Raw genomic sequence first — 27,492 nt, 5'->3', positions numbered from 1 at the left:
GTCATGTACCAATATGTTCACTGCAGCACTATTTACTATAGCCAGCACATGGAAGCAACCTAAGTGTCCATCGACAGATGAATGGATAAGGAAGATGTAGCACATATATACAATGGAATATTACTCAGCCATAAAAAGAAATGAAATTGAGTTATTTGTAGTGAGGTGGATGGACCTAGAGTCTGCCATACAGAGTGAAGTAAGTCCGAAAGAGAAAAGCAAATACCGTATGTTAACACATATATATGGAATCTAAAAAAAAAAAAAAAAAAAAAGGCTATGAAGAACCTAAGGGCAGGACAGGATAATGACGCAGACGTAGAGAATGGACTTGAGGACACGGGGAGGGGGAAGGGTAAGCTGGGATGAAGTGAGAGAGTGGCATGGACTAATATACACTACCAAATGTAAAATAGCTAGCTAGTGGGAAGCAGCCTCATAGCACAGGGAGATCAGCTCGGTGCTTTGAGACCACCTAGAGGCGTGGGATAGGGAGGGTGGGAGGGAGACGCAAGAGCGAGGAGATATGGGGATATATGTATATGTATAGCTGATTCACTCTGTTATAAAGCAGAAACTAACACACCATTGTAAAGCAATTAGACTCCAATAAAGATGTTTAAAAAAAAAAAAAGGTTGAGACCCACCCAAAAACTGCAGGGCAAATCAGAAGTAGAGCTGGAAGCGGGCCTTTGTTCTTATCCCTTGGGCCATCGACTAATGGTAGTGTCTCCCGAGTAATTCAACTGCTATCTGCTTGGCCAGGGAAAGTACAGCCTCAGATAATGAGAGGACTGCAGAGCACGTCCTTTGGTCTACCGCATTCCCTCAGAGATAACTTAGGACTTCACCACCACTGCCCTGGGACGGTTTTTTCTGCTTCTATTTTCCCTGTAGACAGAGCAGAATCTTCAAGCAAGTTGAACCTTTGAGCAGCAAATGGGGTTAATCAAGAGGTCCCAGCCCAGAAGAACAACTAAGAACTCAGCCTGACTTTTATTAGAGCCATGGGCTCTGTCTGGTTGTGAAAGAAAAGTGAATCTGAGCAAAAGCGACGGAGAACTACTTTAGTCAGGCAGGGAGCATTCAGTGACTTTCTCTGAAGGTCACGAGTTATCTATTATAACCGTAAGCAAGGCCTGATGCCCTTTGATTTTACAAAAGCAGACATCAAGGAAAGTCAACTGAAACCACAGCTATACTAAAAATACATAAATAAATCTTGATCCACAAGAGCACGCGGAGAGCATTACTGCAGGGAGGTCAGATGGCCGCTGTTTATCAACGTTTACGCATAATACATAAATGTTTTTGAAACCTCAAAGTTCTTTGATAATTGCAATATTGTTTTCAAACAAACATGGTCGAACCTTAAATATTATAGCATTCAGATGATGTTTTCGAGTGATAGACCTCTAAGAGGTCACTTCAATATAACTGTCTATTATTTACTCTGGTTTTCGCTCTTAATAAAAAATAGATTAACATGAGTATATAGCTAAATACAATACTCTTTTTTAAAAAGTCACCGCAACCAGAGATGTTCAGAAATACTAAAGGAAAGTGGAAGTTTCCAAAACCCCAATGAGTGCTGTGAGCAGGGGCAGTGAACGCTTTGAGCCGCTCCCCACTTAGTAGTGGCCCAAATGCCACATCTCAAATCGATGTTTAAGAGAAACAACTAGGGAGTTGGATTGTTACTTCAAAGATTAAAAACCCTTCCATCATCCAAGCTCCTGCCCATCCATGTGCAAGGAACTCCGATGTGTATGCCTGGCACGTGGTCACTTCACCAGTCACAGTGTCTTCACTGTCAGGGAAAATGCCAGCTGCATGAAAACATGGACATAAATGCATTCCTTTTGAGATTTTTTAAAACACAGAAGTGAAGGCAAAATGGAAACTCAGACAGGAACTCTAATGATTTTTCCCCCCAGGGAATTGGTAAAAAATTACCACTCTACCAAGTTCTAGCTCCTAATGACTGGAGGGGTTTTTTGGTTTTTTTGTATGTCTTTTTTTTTAAAAACACGAATTGGGGTTTTTCTTCTCACAAACATTACATGTTTATGGAGAAGATACAGAAAATACAGATAAGACCAAAAAATACTTAATAAAAAAGCACAAGCCCACCATTCTCAACCTCTTGGTATAATCCTTTCAGTTGTTTTAGTGTCTACAGTATAATCATTTTGGTTTTATAAATATGGGCTACTATACACTATTTTGTAACTTGATATCTTTGTTTATCAATTTCCACATTAATATTCTTTAACCACATTATTTTTAATAGTTGCAAGGTATTCCTCTGAATAAATGCACCATAATCTATTTAACCATTGCCCTATTTTAGACATTTCTGGCTATTTTCAATGTTTCAAAATTTAAGAAGATTATAAACAATGCTGTCTTTGACATCCACATGTACACAGTTCTGGCAACGTTCATGATGATTCTTAAAGAATATTTCCTGTAACTAAAATATCTGGATTAAAGAGAACATGCATTTTAAAGCCTTTGATGTGCATCGCTGGTTGCCCTCCAGCTCACCGCAGCAGTTCACATGAACACCTGCCTCTCCCACGTGCTGGCCAGCAGTAAACCGTGCCACTTGTTTTGTCTTAAGATTTTTTTTTTTTGATGTGGACCATTTTTTTTTTAAGTCTTTATTGAATTTGTTACGGTATTTCTTCTGTTTTGGTTTTTTGGCTATGGGGCATGTGGGATCTTAGTTTCCCGACCAGGGATCGAACCCACACCCCCTGCACTGGAAGGCGAAGTCTTAACCACTGGACTGCCAAGGAAGTTCCTGTGTCACTTTTTAAATTTGCTAAAATGGTCCCCAAATAGCACTTGCTTTAATTTCGTACTCATTTAACTACTCAGGAAGTTGAGTGTTTCCCCTATTTATTGCCCATCTGTATTCCTACTTTTGTAATAAGCAGAGACTTAATAAGCTTTTTCTAGCCTCAACTTCCTGTTTCTCAGAGAATATAAGTGTCTCTCAGAAGAGAAGGCAACATCTTTGGGCAAGAAACAAAACATATTTGCTTTGTGGGAGTTTAGTTTCCTTAAACAAACACTGCTTCAGACTAAGGGGAACAGGTTCGGATTGAATATGTAATAATTCAGTCTCATGGTGATAAATGTTCAGGGCACAAATCAGAGAAGAGTTTAGAAGAAAGGGAGTTGAGAGAGCCGGGTTGAATTTGCACTATAGTTTGGAGGTACTTCCCTAAGAAACAGTCTGAGTAAGATGCATACACTCGCCACATCCTCTTACCCGAGCAACCTTCCCGACGACTCTGAAAGATCTTCTAGGTGTGGATCAGCCCCAAGTGAGCAGAGCTGAACCAGGGTGTGGGGGGCAGTTTAAGAGTTCAGCAACTCCCCTGGGATAAGACAGAAGACCTGGGTTCTGACTCACAGTCAGAGTTCTGCAGTGACTGCGTGACCTTAGCAAGTTATGTAACCTCCATGAGCCTCAGTTTTCCCATTTGTGAAATGGGATAATAGCATTTATTATTATCCCATTTCCACGGACAAGATCGTTGTGAGAATGATTGGGAGGCGAAGCTCCTAGCTCTGCAGTTAGCACGCAGTAGGCTTTCAATAATAGCTCTGATAGGAATGAATCCAACCATGTCACAAATATTTATTGAGTGCCACTGAAGGGTCAGGCACCGCGCTGGGCACCTGGGTATTACAGCAAATGATAAACCACAGGTAAGCTAATTATATAGCTGTAGAAGGTGATAAGAATGAACAGACAGCAGGTGAAGGCAAGGCGGGCAGGGCAGGGGGTAGACCTCCTGAGAAGGTGACTTTGGAGCAAAGACTTGGAGGGAGGGAGGGAGGGAGGAAGCCTGGTGCCTGGGAGAGGAACCACCCCAGGAATGCCCGGGGCAGGCATGAGTCTGGCTGTTCTAGGACCAGTGCCACTGAGCGGAATGAGCAAGGGGGCAGGTGTGGACGGTGCGCAGCTCGTGCAGGGCCCCGTGGAGCACTGTGGGGCGGATCCTAGCCCATGTCCCTGCCGCTGCATTGGTTTCTGGGCCTTGAAGGAGCTTAGAGGCCAGTCTAGCGGACTGTGGACAGTTTGGGCTCCCTGGGAGGAGGGTTGAGCCTCATCCTCCCGGATCAGCCTTACAAAGGCTCGAGCTAGCTGGAGTCTCTGGAGCCCGTATGTTACCTGGGGGGGAAGCAAACCTTCCCATGGATCTCAGAGAGGCTCCCAGAGGCCACTCCTATGCTTCGCCTGTCTGTACCCACCACGGGGTTCAACCCTAGGACAGAACGTTCGGGAGCCGCCCTTGCTTACTTCCCCCTCGGGGAAGCATTTCCTCAGTGCTTTCACCTTTCTCAACTATTCTCCACTATAAACACCGAGGAAGCTGCTGAGTCATCCTCCAACACCAGCGCTCCGAGATACCACCCCAGACTCTCATGACCTTAGGGCATCCAAGAAGCGGAGGGTAACTCCGTCTGGCTCTGCTAGGACCGCTGTGCGACCCAGGACAGGAGGCTGCCCTCAGCACGAGTTGGGAAGGGCCCACGAGAGGAGCTGTGTGAACAACTGCCGCCTTGGACAGCACAGTCCTAGACTGTTCAAGAATCCTTAACGAACACCATACTTTACTCGGGTTTGAAATTGCCAGGGCTCAACTTGTGTGTTTCTGAAACCTCACCGTGCATATGAATCTCCTAGGGCTCTTGTTAAATTGTAGGTTCGGACTCCAGCAGGCCTGGGGTAAGGCTGGAGATTCTGGTTTCTGACAAGCGCCCAGGTGGCGCCAGTGCTGCTGGGTCCCACATTCTGAGTAGTGAGTGTGCAGAGCAGGGGTCTTCATGGAGGCAGGACCACCCACAGGAGACAGTGGCTGGAGCCAACAGATGGGCTGGAGCTGCTGGCATTTAGTGCATTGAATCAAGGATGTCAGCTATTCTTCAAGGTCTAGCCTGCTTCTGCCGTGACTTCTGAATACTCGACTGGACATTCGTGGAGATTGGGGAGGTTTGTCTGACGTGCACACCATGTTCCACTAAAACACAGCCCCAAGGAACAGAAAGGTTAAAGTACTAGCTCTGGACCACACTCCTTGCCACTAAAGGAGCTGGAAGGTGAACCAAGACGTTGGTTTCTAGAAGCTGAGCTCTTAACCACTGTATTACGCCACGGAATACGAGCATTCATTTGATTCCCAAGGCAATCCAGTGAAATGAACAACTCTTCAGACTTCCCTGGCGGTCCAGGGGTTAAGGCTCCGCGCTTCTAATGCAGGGGGCGCCGGTTCGATCCCTGGTTGGGGAACTAAGATCCCACATGCTGTGCGGTATTGCCAAAAAAAAAAAAGAACAACTTTGAATCCATCTCCTTGATGAGGACTCTGAAGTTTAGGGAGTCCTTACGATTGTTTAAGATCATTGAATAAGTCAAAGACCCATGACTGTAACTGAAGTCTCCACGGCCCCTCACCCAAGGCTCCATCTAACATATCAAGCACATATCACATGTTTAGGCACAGAGTAAACATTCATTCAATGTTTTTGAATAATGAATAAAGTAATAAAAAGGCCTGCCTATGAACAGACACTACATTTAAAACACCACAAAGCAATCTCAAAAAAAAAGAAGAGCAAAGTTGGAAGACTTTACTCAACTTCAAGACTTCCTACAAAGCTACGGTAATCATGTCAGTGTGGCCTTGGCATAAGGGCAAAGAGATCACTGGAGCACGATAGAGAACTAGGAAAACATCCACATTTATGTGGTCATTTGATTTTTAACAAAGACACCAAAGTCAATGGAAAAATGAGTCTTTTTTTTTTTTTAAATGGTGCTGGAGGGGACTTGCCCGGTGGTCCAGTGGTTAAGACTCTGCACTTCCACTGCAGGGGGGTGCAGGTTCGATCCCTGGTTGGGGAACTAAGATCCCACATGCCACGAGACGTGGCCAAAATAAATAAAATAAATAATAAATGGTGCTGGAATAACTGTGTATTCATATGGGGAAAAATGAACCTCAGTCTGTACCTTACACCATTCACAAAAAGGAATGAGCTGGAGCATGGACCACACATAAAAGCTAAACTTTTACAAAGCTTCTAGAAGAAAACATAGGAGAATATCTTCATGACTTATGGGTAGATAAGACAGAGAAGTAACCATGAAAGAAAAATCTGATGAATCAGACTTCATCAAAACTAAACACTTCTCATCCAAAGACACCACTACTTATTATCAATTACTCTCTGTATGAATGAAAATGTTCACAATAAGATGTAAAAAAGAAAACCACCATCAGAGTACAGCAAGGCTTTTCCCAGCTCTCAAGCTAAGTAAGATATCACCTCTGCGCTCCATGTTACACTCCAGTTTATCCCACACGACAACACGGCACTCGTGTGGCCTAACAATCCAATTTGACGTCATGGCAACAATCACACGTCACATGTCAAGGATATCAGACAAGACTCACGTGTCTCAAGCCTCCTGAGAATAAAGTGTTGGGCGCTGGACTGGATGAGATACCCTCTTGCTTCAAAACAGGGCTAGTAGGGCATCTGGGACTCTCTTGATTAAGAGGATTCAAAATATCCGGTGCGCTGACCTTCTGAAAAAGAAAACAGAGAATTAGCATAGTACAGTCTGCATCCCAGTTTGAGTTTGTTCAAATGTGATGACTTCAGCAAGCATGGCCTGCATGTCACTAATATGCAAACTTCCGGGTGCCGAGTAAGAGGCCACACTTCCGTTTGGATAAACGCCTACACACACGGGGCCCCAAGACAGACATCACCAAGCTCTGGGACATTCATGAACAGGGATGGGTGGGTTACTTATGGATTAGTACAAGTCTTAAAGAAACTGATGTCCACATTTGACCTTATTAATGATGCAGGCATTTAATCACATGAAATATAGTATTCAGCCTGACAGCCTCTAATGTGTTCATAAAAAAAGGAAAAAAAAAATCAAAATATGTCCCTAAATTTTATAAAAATATTTTTTTTAATAGTTGGTACTTATATAACATGTACGTCTTGTGCTTTCTAATATGGTAGCCACTAGCCACATGGGGCTATTTAAATTCCAATCAGTTAAAATCAAATAAAATAAATTCAACTCCTTGGTTACACTAGACACATTTCAAGTGCTCAGTAAGCACATGTGGCAGTGGCAGGAAAGTTCTGTCGGACAGCGCTAGTACAGAGCAGGGAGGTAAACTTCACCCTGGTCGAAAAGACAAAGTTTCCAAATCGAGACTTTAGGTTTTGACATTGGGTTGGAAGCAGACCTTGGAAATATAAACAGCTGCACTATGCTCATAATTTTCAGGAATAAAAAGCTAAGACTATTACAGAACAAATGAAAGACGTGATTACCTCTAGATTATTTTCACGCTCTCAATTCCCAGAACTCAACTCAAGTCTATCAGACGTTTGTTAAGCAACACTCTATTCAATGTGCCGCTGCTCTACGTCCTGGGAGTGGGAAGAAGCTGGGGGGGGGGGGGCGGGAAGGAGGAGAAGATGCTTGTCTGCCCTCCACAGGCTCACTAGCTCAACAGAAATACGCACCATTAAAATGGAAGTATGAGCCACGTCAACGGGAAAGAGTGGGAGGCCTTATGCAGAAGAGGCACCTGGGATGGTCTTCAGTGGGAGTGTGACCTGAGTGGGTGTCAAGGGCTGGCTGGGGAAAGACCCAAAGGTAAGGCATCCCGAGTGGAGGGGCTGTCGTGATGGTCAGGTATGGAGCATGTTTCTAGACCTGCTAGAGGCCAAAGCAACGGCAGAGACTCGGACGCGAGATGACACACGCACAGTGATGCGTGATGTCGTCCAGAGGACAGGTAGCTCGGGGACACTAAAGTGTGGGCACAGGGAGGAGACATAGGGCTGGAGGAGCCGGAGATCCAAAGGGAGGATTTCAGAAATGAAGGTGTTAGAAAAGGTTTTTCGTATAGTTCAAAAGCCCGTGTGCTACACCTACTGATGTTATGTCACCAGGTCCATGTGACAATCTCCCTAAGCCTCAGTAAGTGTAAACAGGGTCGCATGCACTACCCACCTGAGGGGTGGTGTGAGGGTAAAAAGAGAGCCCAGGTAAAGCTTTTAGCAAGAGCCTGGCACATAGTTACAAGTGCTGGTAATTTAGGTTTATATTTAGATAACTTAGGTAGCAGTTTAGCGGCTATGTTATCTCAGGGCATCTGCGCACCTAGAGCCCGTGCTCCGCAACAAGAGAAGCCACCGCAATGAGAAGCCCGTGCACCACCACAAACAGTGTCCCCCGCTCGCTGCAACTAGAGAAAGCCCGTGCGCAGCAACGAAGACCCAACACAGCCAAACATAAATAAATTTAAAAAGTATTAAAAAAAAAAAAAAAAGATGTACTCTTCATACTCCAACCCTATAATTATTTAGCATTTCTAGATCATGCCACGATTACTGAGTATGTTATAAACATTTGGCTAACTTTCTCTTTGAAACAGCCATATCCTCAAGTGGGGAGAAAGAATGGCTACAAAGTCATGAGCACGTCCTGCCAAGGGTGTGGTGGTGAAGTGGACACACACTGGACAGAGGGTCTACACAGTGGAGGCTCTCTAGCCACGGCCCCCCCAGTTCGTCCTCACTTCTACCCTTGAGCACCACCAGCCCTTCAGAGAACCCTGCACTCGTCCGGCAGGCCCATTCCACTGCACAGCAGCCCGGGAGGGTGATACCACAGATGCCACGTTACGTCAGCTCCAGAACGGCAGGAGCTATGCCTACAGACACTTGGGATGCCCCAGCATGTGGCACATGACGCCAGAAGTGGGAACCGTGCCAGTCTGCAAACGTTGCTGGCATCTCCTGGCAGGCATTACAGGAATGGTCCCTGGAGCAGGCTCCACCTGGCCCTGCCACCCTGACCACGTTCCCTCTGGGTCATCTCTCAGCCCCAGAATCCCCATCTTTAACGGGACAGTAACAGCACAGACCTCACAGGGTTCTTTAAGGATTAAAAAAGTTAATTTGTTCTCCTATGTGGGGCGTATGATGAAGAGGTTAAGAGTTTAGAATCATACAAACCTGGGTTCTGTTCCTAGCTCCACCTTTTACAAGCTATTGCTATGAGACAAGGTGGGTAACCTCTCACTAAAACTCAGGTTCTAGATCTTTACCATGGGAGTAACTTTCTAAGTATGAAATGTAATAAAGTAGGTGACAAACGCTCCATCGTGCCCAGAACACGGTGCCGCCTAAACGCACGCTGACCCTCTCCTCCATCCACTGATTCAGGGACAGCAGGTCGGGCGGTGGAGACGACAGGAACTCACACTTGTCTGCACCTGAGGGTCTCAAAGACCTTCCGTGTACACATCACGCACTCTCCAAGCCCTGCTCTTACAGTGAGGTCCGAGGACCGCGGCAGCATTGCCTGCTCACCGGCGAGTGCCTTAGACACACACCTGAGATCCTGCATCTCACGCCCATCCCAGATCTACCGACTCGGAATCTGTATTTCGACAAGATCCCCAAGTGACTCACATACGCGTTAAAGCGGAGAATCGCTGCTCCAGAGTTCGCCCTCCAAACTAAGACTGCCCACCATGTCTGGTTATGTCACCAGGTCCATGTGACAATCTCCCTAAGCCTGAGTAAGTGTAAACAGGGTCACATGCACTACCCACCTGAGGGGTGGTGTGAGGGTAAAAAGAGAGCCTAGGTAAAGCTTTTAGCAAGAGCCTGGCACATAGTAACAAGTGCTGGTAATTGAGGTTTATATTTAGAACTTAGGTAGCAGTTTAGCGGCTATGTTATCTCAGGGCATCTTTACAAGATCACTGTGCTGCTCTGGGCAGAACAGGTATTATCACCTTCATTCCCTGGGTGGGGGGGCAGGGGGTATTCGGAGGCTCAGGGAGTTCAAGTGATGTGATGGGGATGGAGGCTGGATTTAGCATCTTGAGAGCATGTGGAAGTCCCAGCAGGAGAGTAAGGCTGCGCTCACCCGCTTGCCTACACAACAGTCTGTCTGGGGACATCCTGAATAGAGCCCACTGCTGCAGAAAAGGGCACTTGTCCTGTCCAGCTAACCAAAGCTGTCACACCAACCCTGAAAACAGCCAGGTGGTGGCACCTGCCACAGCCAGGTCACCTCAGCCGGACTAGAACCCAGGTTTTCTGACCCTAAAGTCCGCTTCCCCTCACACTCCAGTGCATCTGCTTCTGGCTCGGTCAATCCTGCTGGAAAGAGTAATCCCTTCCCTGAAGACCTTTATTAGGTGAGATCTCTTACAGTTTAGGTACCTGGAGAGTCTCCCTGACGATCACACCTGAACGTGCAGCCTTTATGGTTTCAATAGTTTCAATCAGAGATCGGGACAGATTTTAACCAGAGGTTACTGGAAGCAGGACATAGGACAGAACGAGTGTATCCACGGACCAGGAATAACCGGGCACATTGCAGGCCTGCCTTTGCCTTTCGTGTGGCCTTGAAGCCAGCAGGGAGCTTTGGGGGTCACGTGGAAGCCCCGGGGGCTTGGAAGGAGGTGGAAGCCTTTCCCTGTTCTGAACCACTTTCCAAATTCAATAAAATTGAATCTTAAGCCTCATTTGGCCTGTACCCACACCCCAGCCAATGGACGGGTTTATAAGTACGTTTTTCAGACTGCTTGCTGGTTAACTATGAAGTAAGAGCACGAAGAAACCTATGGAGAAAACGGGCAGAAGGGTGATCTTGGGGCGGCCGGAGGCCTGGGATACCCTGGTGGTGACGTTGACCGCGGTGTCGGACTGGCTTCTCCTCTCCGACCGGCCCTCACACTGCCTGGGACCCACAGCTGGGCGTTGCTTGTCAGAGGTCATGTCGTTCTGCGACTTGGAGAGTTCTAGAAAATCAATACAAGGATGACAGGTGGGAGCGCGCAGCTCTGCCAGGACCTGTGGGAACCCTCCTCCGGGATTCCTGCACCCCGAGCTCTGGGGCCAGGAGGAGAGTCCCCAACACTGCGCTGGACCCGGGGCACCTGCACAGGACCGAGGGGCTGGATCCTGAACGTGGGTGACTGTGTGTCCCCACATCTCTGCAGGTGGAGCCACCGTCAGGGTGGGGTTCACGGGCGACCTCCCGACCCAGGTTACTCTGCATTCAGGGCACATGTCCCGAGTGTCCGGTTGTCCAAATGCAAAGAAGGCAGCCGAACAAACCAGCTGGTTTTTTACAAAGATTGTATAACTAGACACCACATCTTGAGATGAAAGCAAGACTTGGGGTATCCTCATAACCATTTCAGGAAGCAAACCCTGAAAAGGTGACTTAAAATTTTTTTTTTTTGCAGTATAATAGTCTAGAATAAAGATGAGTGAAGGGAAGAGGAAGGACCCACACACAGTGAGAGCCTCTCAAAGGTGAATGCATCCTTTAAAAAGAGCTTCCTTTTCCCATGAGATCCTTGTCTCTATCTTGATACTACCTTTAGAGTAGCGCCGTCCAACAGGGAGATAATACAGCTCACATATGTCATTTTAAATATTCTAGTAACCTCACTTTAAAAACTAAAAAGAGACAGGTAAAATTAATTTTAATACTATATTTCATTTAATACTATATTTCATTTAATGCAAAATATCCAATGTATTGTGAAAATATATAATCGATAGTAAAATTATTAATGAAAAATTTCACTCTTTTTTCGATACTAAGATTCCGGAATTCAACGTGTATTTCACTCCGGCCCCATTTCGAGAGCCACGTGCGGTTAGAGGTTACCATATAGGACGGTGCAACTCCAGAGCACGCCTCTGTCTTCTGATCCACCATGAGTCCTCAGGCTTTGCTATTTATTAGGCATCTCCTGCATGCACTGAGCAGGGGTAAGGCTGTGGATCATCTCTTTTCTCTAGAGGAGATCCTGCACATGGCTCGCCAAAGCGCCCGGGTATTCATCTTTCCCCCCAGGATGTGTCAGAGCCCCTCCTCTCCGAGAGCAGTGCCAACCACACTGTTCTCAAGTCTACTGTCTGGACTCTTTGGGGCATCCTTCTACACCAGGCAGCTAGAAAGGTCCCAACACACACCAGCCCTCAGAGCTGTCGCTGATGCAAATACAGGTGGAGAGGTGGAGGGGTGAAGGGCCCAGGGCTGTGGCTTTCCCCAGGAGCCAGAGACAGAGAGTGGCCCTTCCCCAGCCAAGGTCACCGGCTAGGCCTTGGCCAGTGGGAATGGCTGGCCTGGACGGTGGTAGAAGAACCCCTGGAGAAGCATCCACTTACTTTTCATGTGGGTGGTGACAGACAGGAACAAATTTTCCACAGACTTATTAAATCCTTTAAACTGACCAAGTTCCTGGAACTAAGAGAGAGACAGAAGGAGAGAGAATGAGAGTTATGTCTGATGACCTGTTTCCCCTGGCAGCCTCCAGGCCGCCAACCCCCAAACCCAGGCATGTGTGGGCGAGGGTGGGTGTGCGTTCTCGGGTTGTGTGCAGATGTGCGTGTGTGTCTGGGGCAGAGGGCACTGTCCTCTCTTTACTCAGCTTCTCCCCTCTGAGTTTTGACACCTGCATTAAAGGCAGGGGCATCACCACGGGGTTGTTGACAAGATAGCAACTACCTCATAGAAATAACAGCTGACACTTCATGGGCTCGAAGACTGTGCCACGTAAACTCCTGCTTCTTTAGCCTCCTTCTCTTAGGACCCCACCCCAGCTCTGCACAGAAGGGACGCCAATACAGGCAGAATGCACGTGACACAGGGCTGAGGGTGGTACCAGGGACAAGGTAAGCAGACTGGAGCCAATGGTTAGCTCCACCTCCCACAACAGAAGAGAGAAGCAAAAGGAAGAGAAACAACAGAAATGGGATCCCTCCCCTGTGCGAGTCTCATCCACCCACCCGCCCACCCACCCATCCACCCACGCATCCACCCGCCCATCCACCCACCCACCTATCCATCTATCCATCCACCCACCCACCCATCCATCCACCCACCCACCCACCCCAGGAATATGTCTTGAGCACATCTGTGCTTGAGTAACTTCAGAGCACTTTTTTGAAGGTCACTCCGGGGTCTCAGTTTGAAATTGAAAAAAGAATACATATTCTGTCTCTCTCACCAGCAGACAGGTATATCCTCCTTTGTTCAGATATAGTTACTCCCCTTAATACACAGAGTAATAACAATGAAAATAATCAAGACCATGTGTTTCTATAGCACTTTACAGTTTCCAAGTACCAGCAGAGACGTTATTTTGTTAATTTCTCACACCACCCACGGGAGGTGAACCAGACGAGAAGAATTATTTCCACCTCCCAGGTGGAAGCCCAGGTAAGTCCCCCATGATCACACAGCTAACTTCCTTGGACGGAAACAGTCCTGGTCTTATGTTAGCGCCTACGAACCCTCAAAGACACACACGCACATTTCCAGATACTCCCAGGCCTGCGAATCACACACCTGCGCATCAACCTGTATTTCCCTTTCCGCCCCCAGAGACCCCTGACACGTGGCAGCCCATCCAGAACCCCACGCTCAAGGGCACAGTTAGGGGAGAGAACCAACAAAATGACAAGAGTAAAAAGATGGGGATGCAGGGTGCAGGCGAGGACATGGGGTACAGGCAGCACATGCGTCCACTGACAGTGCGGGGGACGGGGGATGGTCCCATGGCCCCCAGAGCGTGATGGAAGTGCAGACACCAGGCAGGGCCCAGCACTCCCCAGCCTCCGATCGGGGCCCCCATTCTCTCGCCTTATGACCCACTCCAGCCACAGCTGGATCCCTTTGCCGTGAGGCTGAAGCTCGCAGGTTCCCCCTCTCCTCCTCTCGCATTTCCCCTTCCCAGGAGGCACACAGAACAGGCACGTTACCCTGCCAGGGCCGCCGCCGCACTGGCTTCCACTCAGAGGGGGTGGAGAAGAAGGAACCACGGAAATTTTGCTGCTGAGGAAAAATACAAGGGTAAGAAAGGAGATATGAGTCTTCAAATATTAGTCTTAGAAATACACAACATTTGTATTTATCCTATAATTCAAGTTCTCTGCCTTTTTTTTTTTAAACACTGCCTCACTTTTCAGAAGAGGGGTCAGCAGCCTGCCTGGATCTGCTCTGCACAGGGCCTGATTCCCTGGGGGCTGGAATGTGGGAAATGGGCGTCATGTGGTCTAAGGTCTGGGCGTTGCACTCCATCTGTGTGCTGCAGAATAGCTGGGGTGCTCGGGACCGGCTCTGTGGAATCCGGGCTCCACACGTGTGTGCCGTGTGGCCTTGAGCGCCCTCTCAGGGGACACCATGCAGCAGAATTCCCCACATGTCATGGATGTAAAAACTGACCATAAGAGCAATTAGAAGCTTGTGCTAAGAGAAGTGGGGGTGGGGGTGGGGGGATGGAGTAAAAAAATGAAAAAGTCCTGAGATTGGAAAATCTCACCATGAGCAAGAAAAAAGCTGCTGGTGGAGAGCTTCCAGGAATACTGTAATAAATTCAGCACAGTCAGGTGTGTGAATTACTGCTATAGCTTCAGGACGGCTGGGCGTTCAGTAAAGTTACTGTGTCTCAGGCCAATATTCAAATCCACCAAGGTTTATTCCACAAATGTCTCCAAGGTGTCAAGCGCTGGGCAAGATGTTGGCGACATGAATGATTCATAAAGGCAAAGGCTTGGTTCAGAGTCTCACTGGACGCGCCATCAGAAACAATATTTAGTTTGCTCACAAGATTTCAGAATTCAAGGAACAAAATGTTTTGTGAGAAAATCCTACGCTAGCTCCTTCTAGCTTTTCATAAGTATCTGGAAACATCTCTGAATCTTTCTCAGGCACTTTATCATCTTTTTAAAAAAAAGTTACATTCCAAAGCAGTGACATCTGAAAGTCAAGAGATCTGTCAGTTCTTTCAGCACGTCCTTAGTGCTCTAGCCCGAGGGCCCAGGACGGCCTGTCCTTTGACAACACTCACCTCAGCTTCTGATAAGATTTCAAGAGCTTTGCTCCAGCTGTCTCGTGCTTGCCTGGAAGAGATAACAATAAAGGTCATTTATTACTAAGAATATAGCTTAGATGATGCAGATACAGGATGTAATAAATTAGAATTATTTTTCTAATATCACATCTTGTGATGAAAAAGTAAGACACCATTTTGGGGTGACAGAGGTGCTCTAAAATCAGACTGTAGTGATGCGTAACTCCATACATTTACCAAAAATCATGAAATTGTACATTCAAATGTTCCACTAAAGCTGCTGTCACACACACACACACACACACACACACACACACACACACAGAGTAAGAGACCACACTTGCTGGAAATGACCGCTTTTATTGAAAGTTGATGCTGGATTAGATTTTTAAATTCTGGATAATTTGAAAACCAGTTCATGCTTCTAAGCTTCCATTTGTCCTTTGGAAACATTTCATAACGGAATGACTACATTCTTTTAAACATTCTTTGTTATGGAGATTAACTCAATCTTTTAAAAAATGTAATCTACTTATTTCTAGTTATAGAGGCTAATAAGTTCCTAAATAAGACTCCAGCTGATAATAGTACTCTTTTTGTTTCAAGGAAAGGGGATTTTATGATGTATTAAGACCCCCAAAATAGAATTCTCCAAGTCCGCAGTTCTGTGAACACAATGTTTCCTGACCCAATGCAAAGGGAGAGGTCAGCCCACTGCCACCCCGACCCCAGCTGGAGGCCAGAAGTGGATTCTGCTGCTCTGGGAAGTTCCCTAGAGGCTCCACGAAGCCCAACACAGCTGAGAACCGCCAGACCTGCCATCCTAGGAGGTCAGTGGAACTCCCGTCTTGTGTGTTCGGAAGGCTTTAATCCATCCCAAAGACAGACAGGTATTCATGTCTTCTCCATAAGACAGGAGGAAGGGCGGGGATAGTAAGACAATCAGGAATTACAGGGAGGCCTTTGGGAGGAGGGCATATGGCTCTGATATCAAGTCCAAAACCTTAAAGCTGGGGACAGCTAACCCCTCAGCTGACCTTGAGCTGACTGCCACCCCGTCAGGGGTCCTAAATTAGGCGGCTCAGGGAGCACATCGGCCCTGAAATCCTATCTCAGATTTTGAGTCCACCTGCCCATGTGCATTTTTCTGGGGTTCACAATGGTGGTCACCAAATTCTAACAGGAGTCTCTGAGCCATGTCCCTGCCCCACCACAAAATAATTCTTTAAGAACAAAAAAGGCCTCACCCCAAGGCTGAGTGCTCAGCTAGCAGAACCAGCTACTAATGGGTGAAATCCCGTATCTGCGGGACCCACAGGAGAGAAGAGAGCCAGGCCAGAAGCAAAAAGACAGCCACCCTAAGTGCACTGGAGTTGCGAAAGCAGAGAAAAACAAGGCAAAGAGAAAGGAGAGAGAGACGCCGTTCGTCCAGCCTGTCCTGGGTGAAAATGCAGAATCCAGGGGACAGGGTGCTGGCGAGCTGTGGGCTGTGTCACAGCTCAGGTGCTGCCGGCCCCTCCCCACTGCCCTGCCACCTCAGCCCCTCGTCCTCTCGACCCTGGACTGTTGTGGTAGCTTCCCAGAGGCACAGCCACCAGCTACAGCCCCTCCCTCCAAGCTGATGCTCTCTCCTCCGCTTACAGTCCCCCAGTGGCTCCCTACTGCCTTCGCGGAGGTCCCAGCCCCACTGGCATCCCTGGGCCTCCAGCCCGTTCTCCACTTACCCCGCCCCACCTCCCCAGGCTAATTGCCCTTCTACCTCAGGCCCGTACCTCCCTCCTAAACCCCAGTTTAGGCCCTGTCCCATTTCTAAATACCCGTCCTGAGCCCCAGGAGGCCCAGCCCACGCACAGGTCTCTGCTGCCCCCTGCTGGCTGCACCGGGCTGCACCGCCAGATGGCAAACATTCTAGGCTCTATGCCTTCTCTGTCTCATGCCCTCAACGTTGCACTTGGGACAGCAGCCACAGACAATGTTAGAGTGGGGGCGTGCCTGTGTTCTGATAGTGGACATCGAAATTTGAATTTCCTGTGTTTTGTGTGTCACAAGTATTATTCTTTTGACCATTAAAAAATGTAAAACCCGTTCTTAGCTCATGGGAAGAAAACAGGCAGAAGGATAGGTTTGGGCCGTGGGACCTAGTTTGCCCCACGTCCTTGCTGCTCCAGGTGTGGATGGCGGCCCTCGGCAGGGCACCGGCGGGGAGCTTGTGAGCAATGCAGAGTCCCAGGCCAACCTAGCCCTGCAGGGTGGGCCTCTGCTCGCTGAAGGTTGAGGAGCGCCGCCCTGTGGCTCTGTCCCTGTTTATTGCCATTTTGCTTTTTTTTCCCCTTCTGTTCCTCAGCCATTTCTTACCAGAGGCTTCCTTAAAAAGCACTAAATATTTACTTGTTAACATTTTTTTTTTAATGCATGTTACTACTATGAGGAAATGCTCGTGGAAAGACGCCCCCCCTTCCCCCAAGGTCTCCTGACAGGCAGGCTGGGGCCCTGCTCTGGCTGCCTCGTTAGGCCTCCCAGGGAGCAGCTGTGGGTCAGGGCCCCCAGGATCCTAGGCTTTGGGGCACATTCAGGGAGGCGCAGTGGCATTTATTAGAAGCTAACTGTCTGCCAGGGGCTGTGCGGGGCACTCTGCATGCATTTGCTCCGTGGTTCGTCACCAAGTGTCATCCCAATTCTATAAGTGAAAACCGAGGCTCGCGGGTATTGTGCAACGGGTCCTGGGCTCAAGCTCTCCCTGCTGCCACCCACCCTCCGGAGCACACACGACGTCCTGTCCTCTGCTAGCAACCCAAGTGGCTACAAAAGAAACTTCGACCGGCATAAGGAAGCTGCTTAGGGTTGAGCTGTGTCCTCTATGAAAAGATATGTTGAAGTCCTACCACAGGCAACTGTGAATGTGACCTTATTTCGAGATAGAGCCTTTGCAGATCAAGTTCAGGTGAGGACATTAGGGCGGGTCCTGAGCCAATAGGACTGGTGTCCTTGTAAAAAGGGAAAATTTGGACACAGAGGCAGACAGGCACAGAGGAAAGGTCAGGAGGCGACGGCGGTGTCACGACAGAAGCAGAGACTGGAGTGGTGTGTCCACAAGCCAAGGAACACCAAGGGTCGCTGGGAACCGACAGGAGCTGGAAGAGGCAGCGAGAGATTCTCCCCGAGAGCCCGCAGAGGAAGCATGGTCCCTCTGACAACTTGACTTTGGACTTCCAGCCTCCAGAACTGTGAGACAATACGTCTCTGCTGTTCAAAGCCACCCAGTTTGCACTTGGTTACGGCAGCCGGGGAAAACTACTACAGAGGTCCCGTGTGATTCGGTCCCTACCGACCTGCCCAGTGCCACCTGCTGCCACCCCCGTCCCATTTGCAGGTCCAGCTGAAGCTGCACTTTCCTGATGCCCCACACCCACGAGACTGCACCTCTTCCACACCACTTGCTCTGTCCTTCTAGTGGTTTATTCTCCAGATTCTGGGCCTGTCCTCACCAGGCTGGTCTCCTCATGGGTGCCACACACACTTGCTTTGAAATTCCTCTGACCGCACTGCGATCACTGGCATATGTCTGTCTCCCCCACTAGATGGTGACAACTTTGAGGACACGGGCCTTGTCGTATGTATCTCAGTGTCCCCAGCACCCAGCAGAGGGCTTGCCATGCAGAGGTGGTTACAATAAATAACAATAGAAACCAACGCTATTTTAACAAGAAGCGTGACATCATTTAATAAGCCGTACCAAATATGTACGAAACAAGGTCGCCATTTTTTCACCACTTGGCCTAATTTCATCCATTTGTTCACATTAATTGCATGTAATACACACGGGCTCTTTACAGAGATGAGGATAACGGGACACGACCTCTGCTCAGAAGCAGGAGCTTATGATGCTATAAGCAGCCCCATGAACCGCAGGACGGAGCAGAGGCTTCTCGATCAAAAAGCAACCTGCAACTGGCGCAAGCACATACGTGGCATCGTTATACATCTAAGGACTACCGTATATACTGTATCTACTTCCCCATCTAAAAACAATAGGGATAAGGCAACATACTTCAGGTGTTCATAAAAAGTCCTCTAGAACGGATGCCCATCTTGAGCCAGGTTCGAGTGTGACACTGGCCGAGAACACCAGTTGCCTACCAGCCAGCACCCTGGGCCTCAGGTCCTGCCACAGATGCCACGCCCTGTCACCCCGACACCTCTCTCTGGGGTGACATGTTTCCCAGGAAAGAGGGCATATGGCAGACTCCCTGGAATGCTCCAGTGCAACTCTGTCAACCAGCCACATCACGTGGTCGTAGGTGACTGCAGGGCCTCACACCCTGAAGCACGGGATCTGTGTAGCTTAGTCTTTTTCCAAGACATGGTCGTTAACTTCCCCTCCTACACTGTAAGGCCCCACAGAAGCCCTTCACCCACGTAGTCACGGACACCCAGAGAGCCATGTCGGACAGCTGTGGAGCGAACAGACAAGGCCAACAAACGGAAGGGTGGCCTGGCCCAGAGCCATCTCTCTGCTGGGGCCCATGGAGTGGGAGAGAGGCATCCTTCGTAGGAAACCATACTGTGCAGTTCCAGGTGTGACCCAAAGCAGAGCGCAGGTAGGTCTACCCACACAGAGCCTCCCTGGGAACTATACAAATACACTCCTTCATCAAAGATGCTCTGTCCACCCCTAAGAGTTGGTTGTAATATATGGATTTTGTTAGAACACATTCTGCTGCATCTTCCAGAAAAATCATCACAATATACACACAAACCTAGGATGTCTACGATGTGAACAGTAGCCCCTCAGATGTGGCTCCCTTGTACAGTGCCCAACCTGTACAACTGTATGCGACAGTCCTGAGGGTTGGCCCACACTGGAGCTTAAGTACCCTCCAAATGCTAGAAAAAGGTGACTAAAACCAGAGGTTCGGTGTGTGTGTTGGCGGGGGGTGGGTATTGGACAATTATAATCTGTTTCAGGACTTGTTTCTTTCATAGGAAAGAAAAGGTCTCTAGGACAATAAAGTTTTAAACCAACCTTTGGCTCACTTATGCAAAGTGGAAAAATCTCTCCAAAAAATTGAAGAATTTTTTGAAGAATCAGAAGAATCAGAATGTGAAGAATCTTGATATCCTGTCATAAATGGTTTCAGAGCTGGATTCCAGAGCCTTTTTAGGTATATTTTAGCCCTTATAGAAGTTTCAGCTTAGATAGCACTGGGGCCAAGACATCATTCCAGGATGAAAGGAGACACAGTGCACAACTGTGAGTCAGCCACCAATGCCTGCCAGAAGAACTGAAATGAATAGATTTATAATCCTGCTGGCAGAAAGTGTATCTCAACCAGTGTCCTTCTGCCACTAGACATTACTCTTCTGCTTAGCTGCAAGAAAGAAAAATAATTTTTCCCTTTAATTAAGCTCCCTGTATTCTATCAGCAGAAATTCTGGATGGCTTCTGTGTTAGTCATAATCCTCAAGATCTGGGCAGTAACTCTTCCACAAAGAGACACTTGAGGTTGAAGGTAATTGGCCCAGGCGTGGTGCGAACCTGGGGATAAATGGGTATAAACTGCTTTTCCACAGCCTTTAATTTTCTCTAAAAATTGAATGTGGGTTTTAAGAGTTCTCTATCCTAAAGATTCTAGATATTAATCCCTTATCAGAAATGCGATTTCCAAATATTTTCTCCCATTTCTTGGGTTGACTTTTTCTCTGTTGATAATATCCTTTGATGCACAAAAGTTTTTCATTTTGATGAAGTCTAGTTTATCTATTTCTTTTTTCTGTTGCCTCTGCCTTTCATATCATATCTGAGAAATCACTGTCCTCTCAGACTTCAGACAATACTACAAAGCTACAGTAATCAAAACAGCATGATATTAGCACAAAAACAGACATGGATCAATGGAACAGAATAGAGAGCCTGGAAATAAACCCATGCACCTACGGTCAATTAATCTTTGATAAAGGTGGCAAGAATATACAATGGAGAAAAGACAGTCTCTTCAGCAAGTGGTGTTGGGAAAGTTGGACAGTCACATGTGTATCAATGAAGTTAGAACACTCCCTCACACCATACACAAAAATAAACTCAAAATGGCTTATAAAGACTTACATATAAGACATGACACAACAGATTTCCTGGAAGAGAACATAGACAAATATTCTGACATAAGTCGTAGCGATGTTTTCTTAGGTCAGTCTCCTAAGGCAATAGAAATAAAAGCAAAAATAAGCAAATGGGACCTTGTCAAACTTGGTTTTTGCACAGCAAGGGAAGCCATAAACAAAAGACAACCTACAGACTGGGAGAAAATATTCGCAAATGATGAGACTGACAAGGGCTTAGTTTCCAAAATATATCAACAGTTCATACAACAATATCAAAAAAACAATCCAATGAAAAAATGGGCAGAAGACCTAAACAGACGTTTTTCCAAAGAAGATACACAAATGGCCAATAGGCACATGAAAAAATGCTCAACATCACTAATTATTAGAGAAATATAAATCAAAACTACAATGAGGTATCACATCACACTGGTCAGAATGGCCATCATCAAAATGTCTACAGATAATAAATGCTGGAGAGGGTGTGGAGAAAAGGGAACTCTCTTGCACTGTTGGTGGGAATGTAAATTGATACAGCCACTATGGAGAACAGTATGGAGGTTCCTTCAAAAACTAAAAATAGAATTACCATATGACCCAGCAATCCCACTACTGGGCATATATCCAGAGAAAACGCTAATTCAAAAAGATACATGCATCCCAATGTTCATAGCAGCACTATTCACAACAGCCAAGACATGGAAACAACCTAAGTGTCCATCGACAGATGAACAGATAAAGAAGATGTGATACATGTATACAATGGAGTATTACTCAGCCATTAAGAATGAAATAATGCCATTTGCAGCAATATGGATGGACCTAGAGATTATCATACTAAGCGAAGTAAGTCAGAGAAAATGAATAACATATGTTATCACCTATACGTGGAATCTTTTTTCTCAATTACAAATGACATTATTTTCAAAACAGAAACAGATTCACAGACATAGAAAACTTATGATTACCAAAGGGGAAAGGGGGGTAGGGAGGGATAAACTAGGAGTTTGGGATTAACAGATACACACTACTATATATAAAATAAACAACAAGGACCTACTGTACAGCACAGGTAAGTATATTCAATGTCTTATGATAACCTATAATGGAAAAGAATTTGAAAAGAATTATATATATGAATATATAAGAAACTGAATATATACATGAAACTGAATCACTCTGCTGTACACCTGAAACTAACACAACATTGTAAATCAACTATACTTCAATTAAGAAAAAAAAACATTGTCAAAGCCAATGTCTTCTTTCCCCGTTTTAATAGTTTTATAGTTTTAGGTCTTACTTTTAGGTCTTTGATCCTTTAACTTTTGTTTACAGTGTTAGGTAAGAGTCTAACTTCATTCTTTTACACATACACATCCAGTTTTCCCAGCACCCTTTATTGAAAAAGCTGTCCTTTCCCCATTGAATGATATTGGCACCCTTGTCAAAAATCACTTGACTATACAACACAGGGAATATAGCCAACATTTTATAATAACTATAAATGGAGTATAACCTTTGAAAATTGTCAATCACTGTTGTACACCTGTAACTTATATAATATTGTACATCAACTATACTTCGATTAAAAAAAAGTCACTTAATCGTATGCGGAAGAGTTTTGTTCTGGGATCTCTATTCTATTCCACTGGTCTACATGTCTGCCCTTATGCCAGGGCCTCACTCTTTGGATTACTGTGGCTTTATATAGTAAGTTCTGAAATCAGGAAGTATGAGTCTTCCAGCTTTCTTCTTCCTTTTCAAGAAACAAACAAAACAACCCAATTCAAATATGGGCAAAGACTTGAATATACATTTCTCCAAAGACGACACAGAAATGGCCCAATAAGCAGATGAAAAGATATTAAACATCACTAATCATTAGGGAAATGTAAATCAAAACCACAATGATATAGCCACTATGGAAAAACAGTATGAAGCTTCCTCCGTTTATTTCTTTAAAAATAGAACTACTACATGATCCAGCAATCCCACTTCTGGGTACATACCCAAAGGAGATGAAATTACTATTTTAAGGAGACATCTGCAGTCCCATGTTCATTGCAGCATTATTCACAATCGCCAAGACATGGAAACAGTCTAAGTAACCATCAACAGATAAATGAATAAAGAAAATGTGGCATACACACACACACACACACACGATGAAATATTATTCAGCCATAAAAAAGGAAATCCTGATATTTGCAACAACATGGAAAGACCCTGATAGCACTAAGCTAAATGAAATAAGTCAGAGAAAGAAAAGTATCACATGATGTCAATTATATGTGGAATCTAAAACCACTGAACTTGTAGAAACAGAGGAGAATGGTGGTTGCCAAGAGCTGAAGGCTGGGGGAAATGGGGAGATGTTGGTCAAAGGCTACCAACTTTCACTTATAAGATGAGTAAGTTCTGGGGATCTAATGTATAGTGACCATGGTGACTATAGTTAACAATACTACATGTACACTTGAAAGGTGCTTTGAGTAGAGCATTAATGTTCTCACCATAACAACAACAAAATGGTACTTATGTGAAGTGAAGGATGTGTTAACTTTATGGTGGTAAACATTTGAGATATATACATATATATATACACATATATACACACATACACACTCTCACACACACACACACACACACATATATATATATATATAAATCATCAAGAAATAAAAAGAATCCATACACAGAACTGAATAAATGTCAGGCTTGCAGATACCCAATAAAGGCAGACTGAATGCCTAAAACCACCACAATTAGATATCACCTCATACCCATTACAATGGCTCTTAAACAACAACAACAATAAAAAAGAGAAAACAAGTGTTAGCACAGATATGGAGAAATTGGAACCCTTGTGAATTTCTAAGTAGGAACATAAAATGGGGCAGCCACTAGGGAAAAACAAAATGGCAGTTCCTCAGAAAATTAAACATAGAATTACCATTTGATCCAGCAATTCCAATTCTGGGTAAAAACACAAAAGAAGTGAAAGCAGGGACTTGAACAGATACTTCAGTGTTCACAGACACATTATTCATAATAGCCAAAAGGTAGAAGCAACCCAAGTGTCCACTACATGAATGGATAAACAAAATGTGGGATATACATCCAATGAAATATCATTCAGTCTTGCAAAGGAATAAAATTCTGATATATGCTACAACATGGATAAAACTTGAAGACATGCTAAGTAAAATAGGGACAAATATATTATGATTCCACTTATATGAGCTACTTAGAGTAATCAAAATCATAGAGACAGAAAGTAGGAGGGTGGTTGTCAAGAGGCTGCAAGAGGGGGGCAGAAGGGATGGAGGAGTTGTTTAATGGGTACAGAGTTGCAGTTTTGCAAGACGAAAACATCCTAGAGATAGATGGTGGTAGTAAAGAACAATGAAAAGTTACTAATACTACTGAACTGTACACTTAGAAATAGTTAAAATCATAAATTTTATATTATGTATATTTTACAACAATAAAAAATGAACCTGGAGTTCTTCAATTTAAAATGATGTCTTGGATAGCCTCATCCACCAGAGGGCAGACAGCAGAAGCAAGAAGAACTACAATCGTGCAGCCTGTGGAACAAAAACCACATTCACAGAAAGATAGACAAGATGAAAAGGCAGAGGGCTATGTACCAGATGAAGGAACAAGATAAAACCCCAGAAAAACAACTTAATGAAGTGGAGATAGGCAACCTTCCAGAAAAAGAATTCAGAATAATGATAGTGAAGATGATCCAGGACCTCGGAAAAAGAATGGAGGCAAAGATAGAGACGATGCAAGAAATGTTTAACAAAGACCTAGAAGAATTAAAGAACAAACACAGATGAAAAATACAATAACTGAAATGAAAACTACACTAGAAGGAATCAATAGCAGAATAACTGAGGCAGAAGAATGGATAAGTGACCTGGAAGACAGAATGGTGGTATTCACTGCTGCAGAACAGAATAAAGAAAAAAGAATGAAAAAAATGAAGACAGCCTAAGAGACCTCTGGGACAACATTAAACGCAACAACATTCGCATTATAGGGGTCCCAGAAGGACAAGAGAGAGAGAAAGGACCAAAGAAAATATCTGAAGAGATTATAGCCGAAAACTTCCCTAACACGGGAAAGGAAATAGCCACCCAAGTCCAGGAAGCACAGAGAGTCCCATACAGGATAAACCCAAGGAGAAACACGGTGAGACACATGGTAATCAAACAAGCAGAAATTAAAGACAAAGAAAAATTATTGAAAGCAGCAAGGGAAAAACAACAAATAACATACAAGGGAACTCCCATAAGGTTAACAGCTGATTTCTCAGCAGAAACTCTACAAGCCAGAAGGGAGCGGCATGATATACTTAAAGTGATGAAAGGGAAAAACCTACAACCAAGATTACTCTACGTGGCAAGGATCCCATTCAGATTCAATGGAGAAATCAAAAGCTTTACAGACAAGCAAAAGCTAAGAGAAGTCAGCACCACCAAACCAGCTCTACAACAAATGCTAAAGGAACTTCTCTAAGTGGGAAACACAAGAGAAGAAAAGGACCTACAAAAACAAACCCAAAACAGGGGACTTCCCTGGTGGCGCAGTTGGTAAGATTCCACGCTCCCAATGCAGGGGGCCCAGGTTCAATCCCTGGTCAGGGAACTAGATCCCACATGCATGCCACAACTAAGAGTTCGCATGCTGCAACTAAGGAGACCTGGAGCCGCAACTAAGGAGGCTGCCTGCTGCAGCTAAGACCTGGCGCAACCAAATATATAATTAAATATTTAAAAAAACCAAGACAATTAAGAAAATGGTCACAGGAACATACATATCAATAATTACCTTAAACATGAATGGATTAAATGTTCCAACCAAAAGACATAGGCTTGCTGAATGGATACAAAAACAAGACCCACATATATGCTGTCTACAAGAGACCCAATTCGGACCTAGGGACACATACAGACCAAGTAAGGGGATGGAAAAAGATATTCTATGCAAATGGAAATCAAAAGAAAGCTGGAGTAGCAATACTCATATCAGATAGACTAGACTCTAAAGAATGTTATTAAGAGACAAGGAAGGACACTACATAATGATCAAGGGATCAATCCAAGAAGAAGATATAACAATTTTAAATATATATGCAACCGACATAGGAGCACCTCAATACATAAGGCAACTGCTAACAGGTATAAAAGAGGAAATCGACAGTAACACAATAGGGGGGGACTTTAACACCTCACTTACACCAATGGACAGATCATCCAAAATGAAAATAAGTAAGGAAACAAGCTTTAAATGACACAAAGACCAGATAGATTTAATTGATATTTATAGGACATTCCATCCAAAAACAGCAGATTACACTTTCTTCTCAAGTGCGCACGGAACATTCTCCAGGATAGATCACATCTTGGGTCACAAATCAAGCTTCAGTAAATTTAAGAAAACTGAAATCATATCAAGCATCTTTTCTGACCACAACTCTATGAGATTAGAAATCAATTACAGGGAAAAAATGTAAAAAACACAAACACATGGAGGCTAAACAATACACTACTAAATAACCAAGAGATCACTGAAGAAATCAAAGAGGAAATAAAAAAATACCTAGAGACAAGTGACAATGAAAACACGATGATCCAAAACCTATGGGATGCAGCAAAAGCAGTTCTAAGAGGGAAGTTCATAGCTACACAAGCCTACCTCAAGAAACAAGAAAGATCTCAGATAAACAATCTAATGCTACACCTAAAGGAACTAGAGAAAGAAGAACAAAACCCAAAGTTAGCAGGAGGAAAGAAATCATACAGATCAGACCAGAAATAACTGAAATAGAAAGAATAGCAAAGATCAATAAAACTAAAAGCTGGTTCTTTGAGAAGATAAAACAAAATTGATAAACCATTAGCCAGACTCATCAAGAAAAAGAGGGAGAGGACTCAAATCAATAAAATTAGAAATGAAAAGGGAGAAGTTACAAGAGACACCGCAGAAATACAAAACATCCTAAGACACTACTACAAGCAACTGTATGCCAATAAAATGGACAACCTGGAAGAAATGGACAAATTCTTAGAAAGGTATAACCTTCCAAGACTGAAGCAGGAAGAAACAGAAAATATGAACAGACCAATCACAAGTAATGAAACTGAAACTGTGATTAAAAATCTTCCAACAAACAAAAGTCCAGGACCAGATGGTTTCACAGGTGAATTCTATCAAACATTTAGAGAAGAGCTAACAGCAATCCTTCTCAAACTCTTCCAAAAAATTGCAGAGGAAGGAACACTCCCAAACTCATTCTATGAGGCCACCATCACCCTGATACCAAAACCAGACAAAGATACTACAGACTAATATCACTGATGAATATAGATGCAAAATTACAGACTAATATCACTGATGAATATAGATGCAAAAACCCTCAACA

At 45.0% G+C, this 27,492-nt stretch overlaps 1 protein-coding gene across 5 annotated transcripts in view; it reads right to left on the bottom strand.

Annotated features, from left to right (window-relative positions):
- The window catches only part of SYTL3 (synaptotagmin like 3), a 75,683-nt gene that overhangs the window by 22,155 nt on the left and 26,036 nt on the right, over positions 1-27,492 (bottom strand). For 2 of the 5 annotated variants that reach the window (XM_079939582.1, XM_079939584.1), the window contains 5 exons: positions 14,952-15,003; positions 13,864-13,936; positions 12,268-12,346; positions 10,759-10,883; positions 6,480-6,614 (listed from right to left, as the gene is read on the bottom strand). In XM_079939582.1, coding sequence (XP_079795708.1) covers positions 6,480-6,614; positions 10,759-10,883; positions 12,268-12,346; positions 13,864-13,936; positions 14,952-15,003 — 464 coding nt within the window. Of the gene's footprint in view, positions 1-6,479; positions 6,615-10,758; positions 10,884-12,267; positions 12,347-12,604; positions 12,653-13,863; positions 13,937-14,951; positions 15,004-27,492 lie in introns of those variants that run through there. The other 3 variants (XM_079939583.1, XM_079939585.1, XM_079939586.1) reach the window with 2 other exon arrangements.

This window comes from Stenella coeruleoalba (assembly GCF_951394435.1).
Source record: "Stenella coeruleoalba genome assembly, chromosome: 12".
NCBI lineage: Eukaryota > Metazoa > Chordata > Mammalia > Artiodactyla > Delphinidae > Stenella > Stenella coeruleoalba.
Note: the sequence above shows the minus strand (reverse complement) of the source record. Positions and strands in the feature narration are given on the sequence as shown.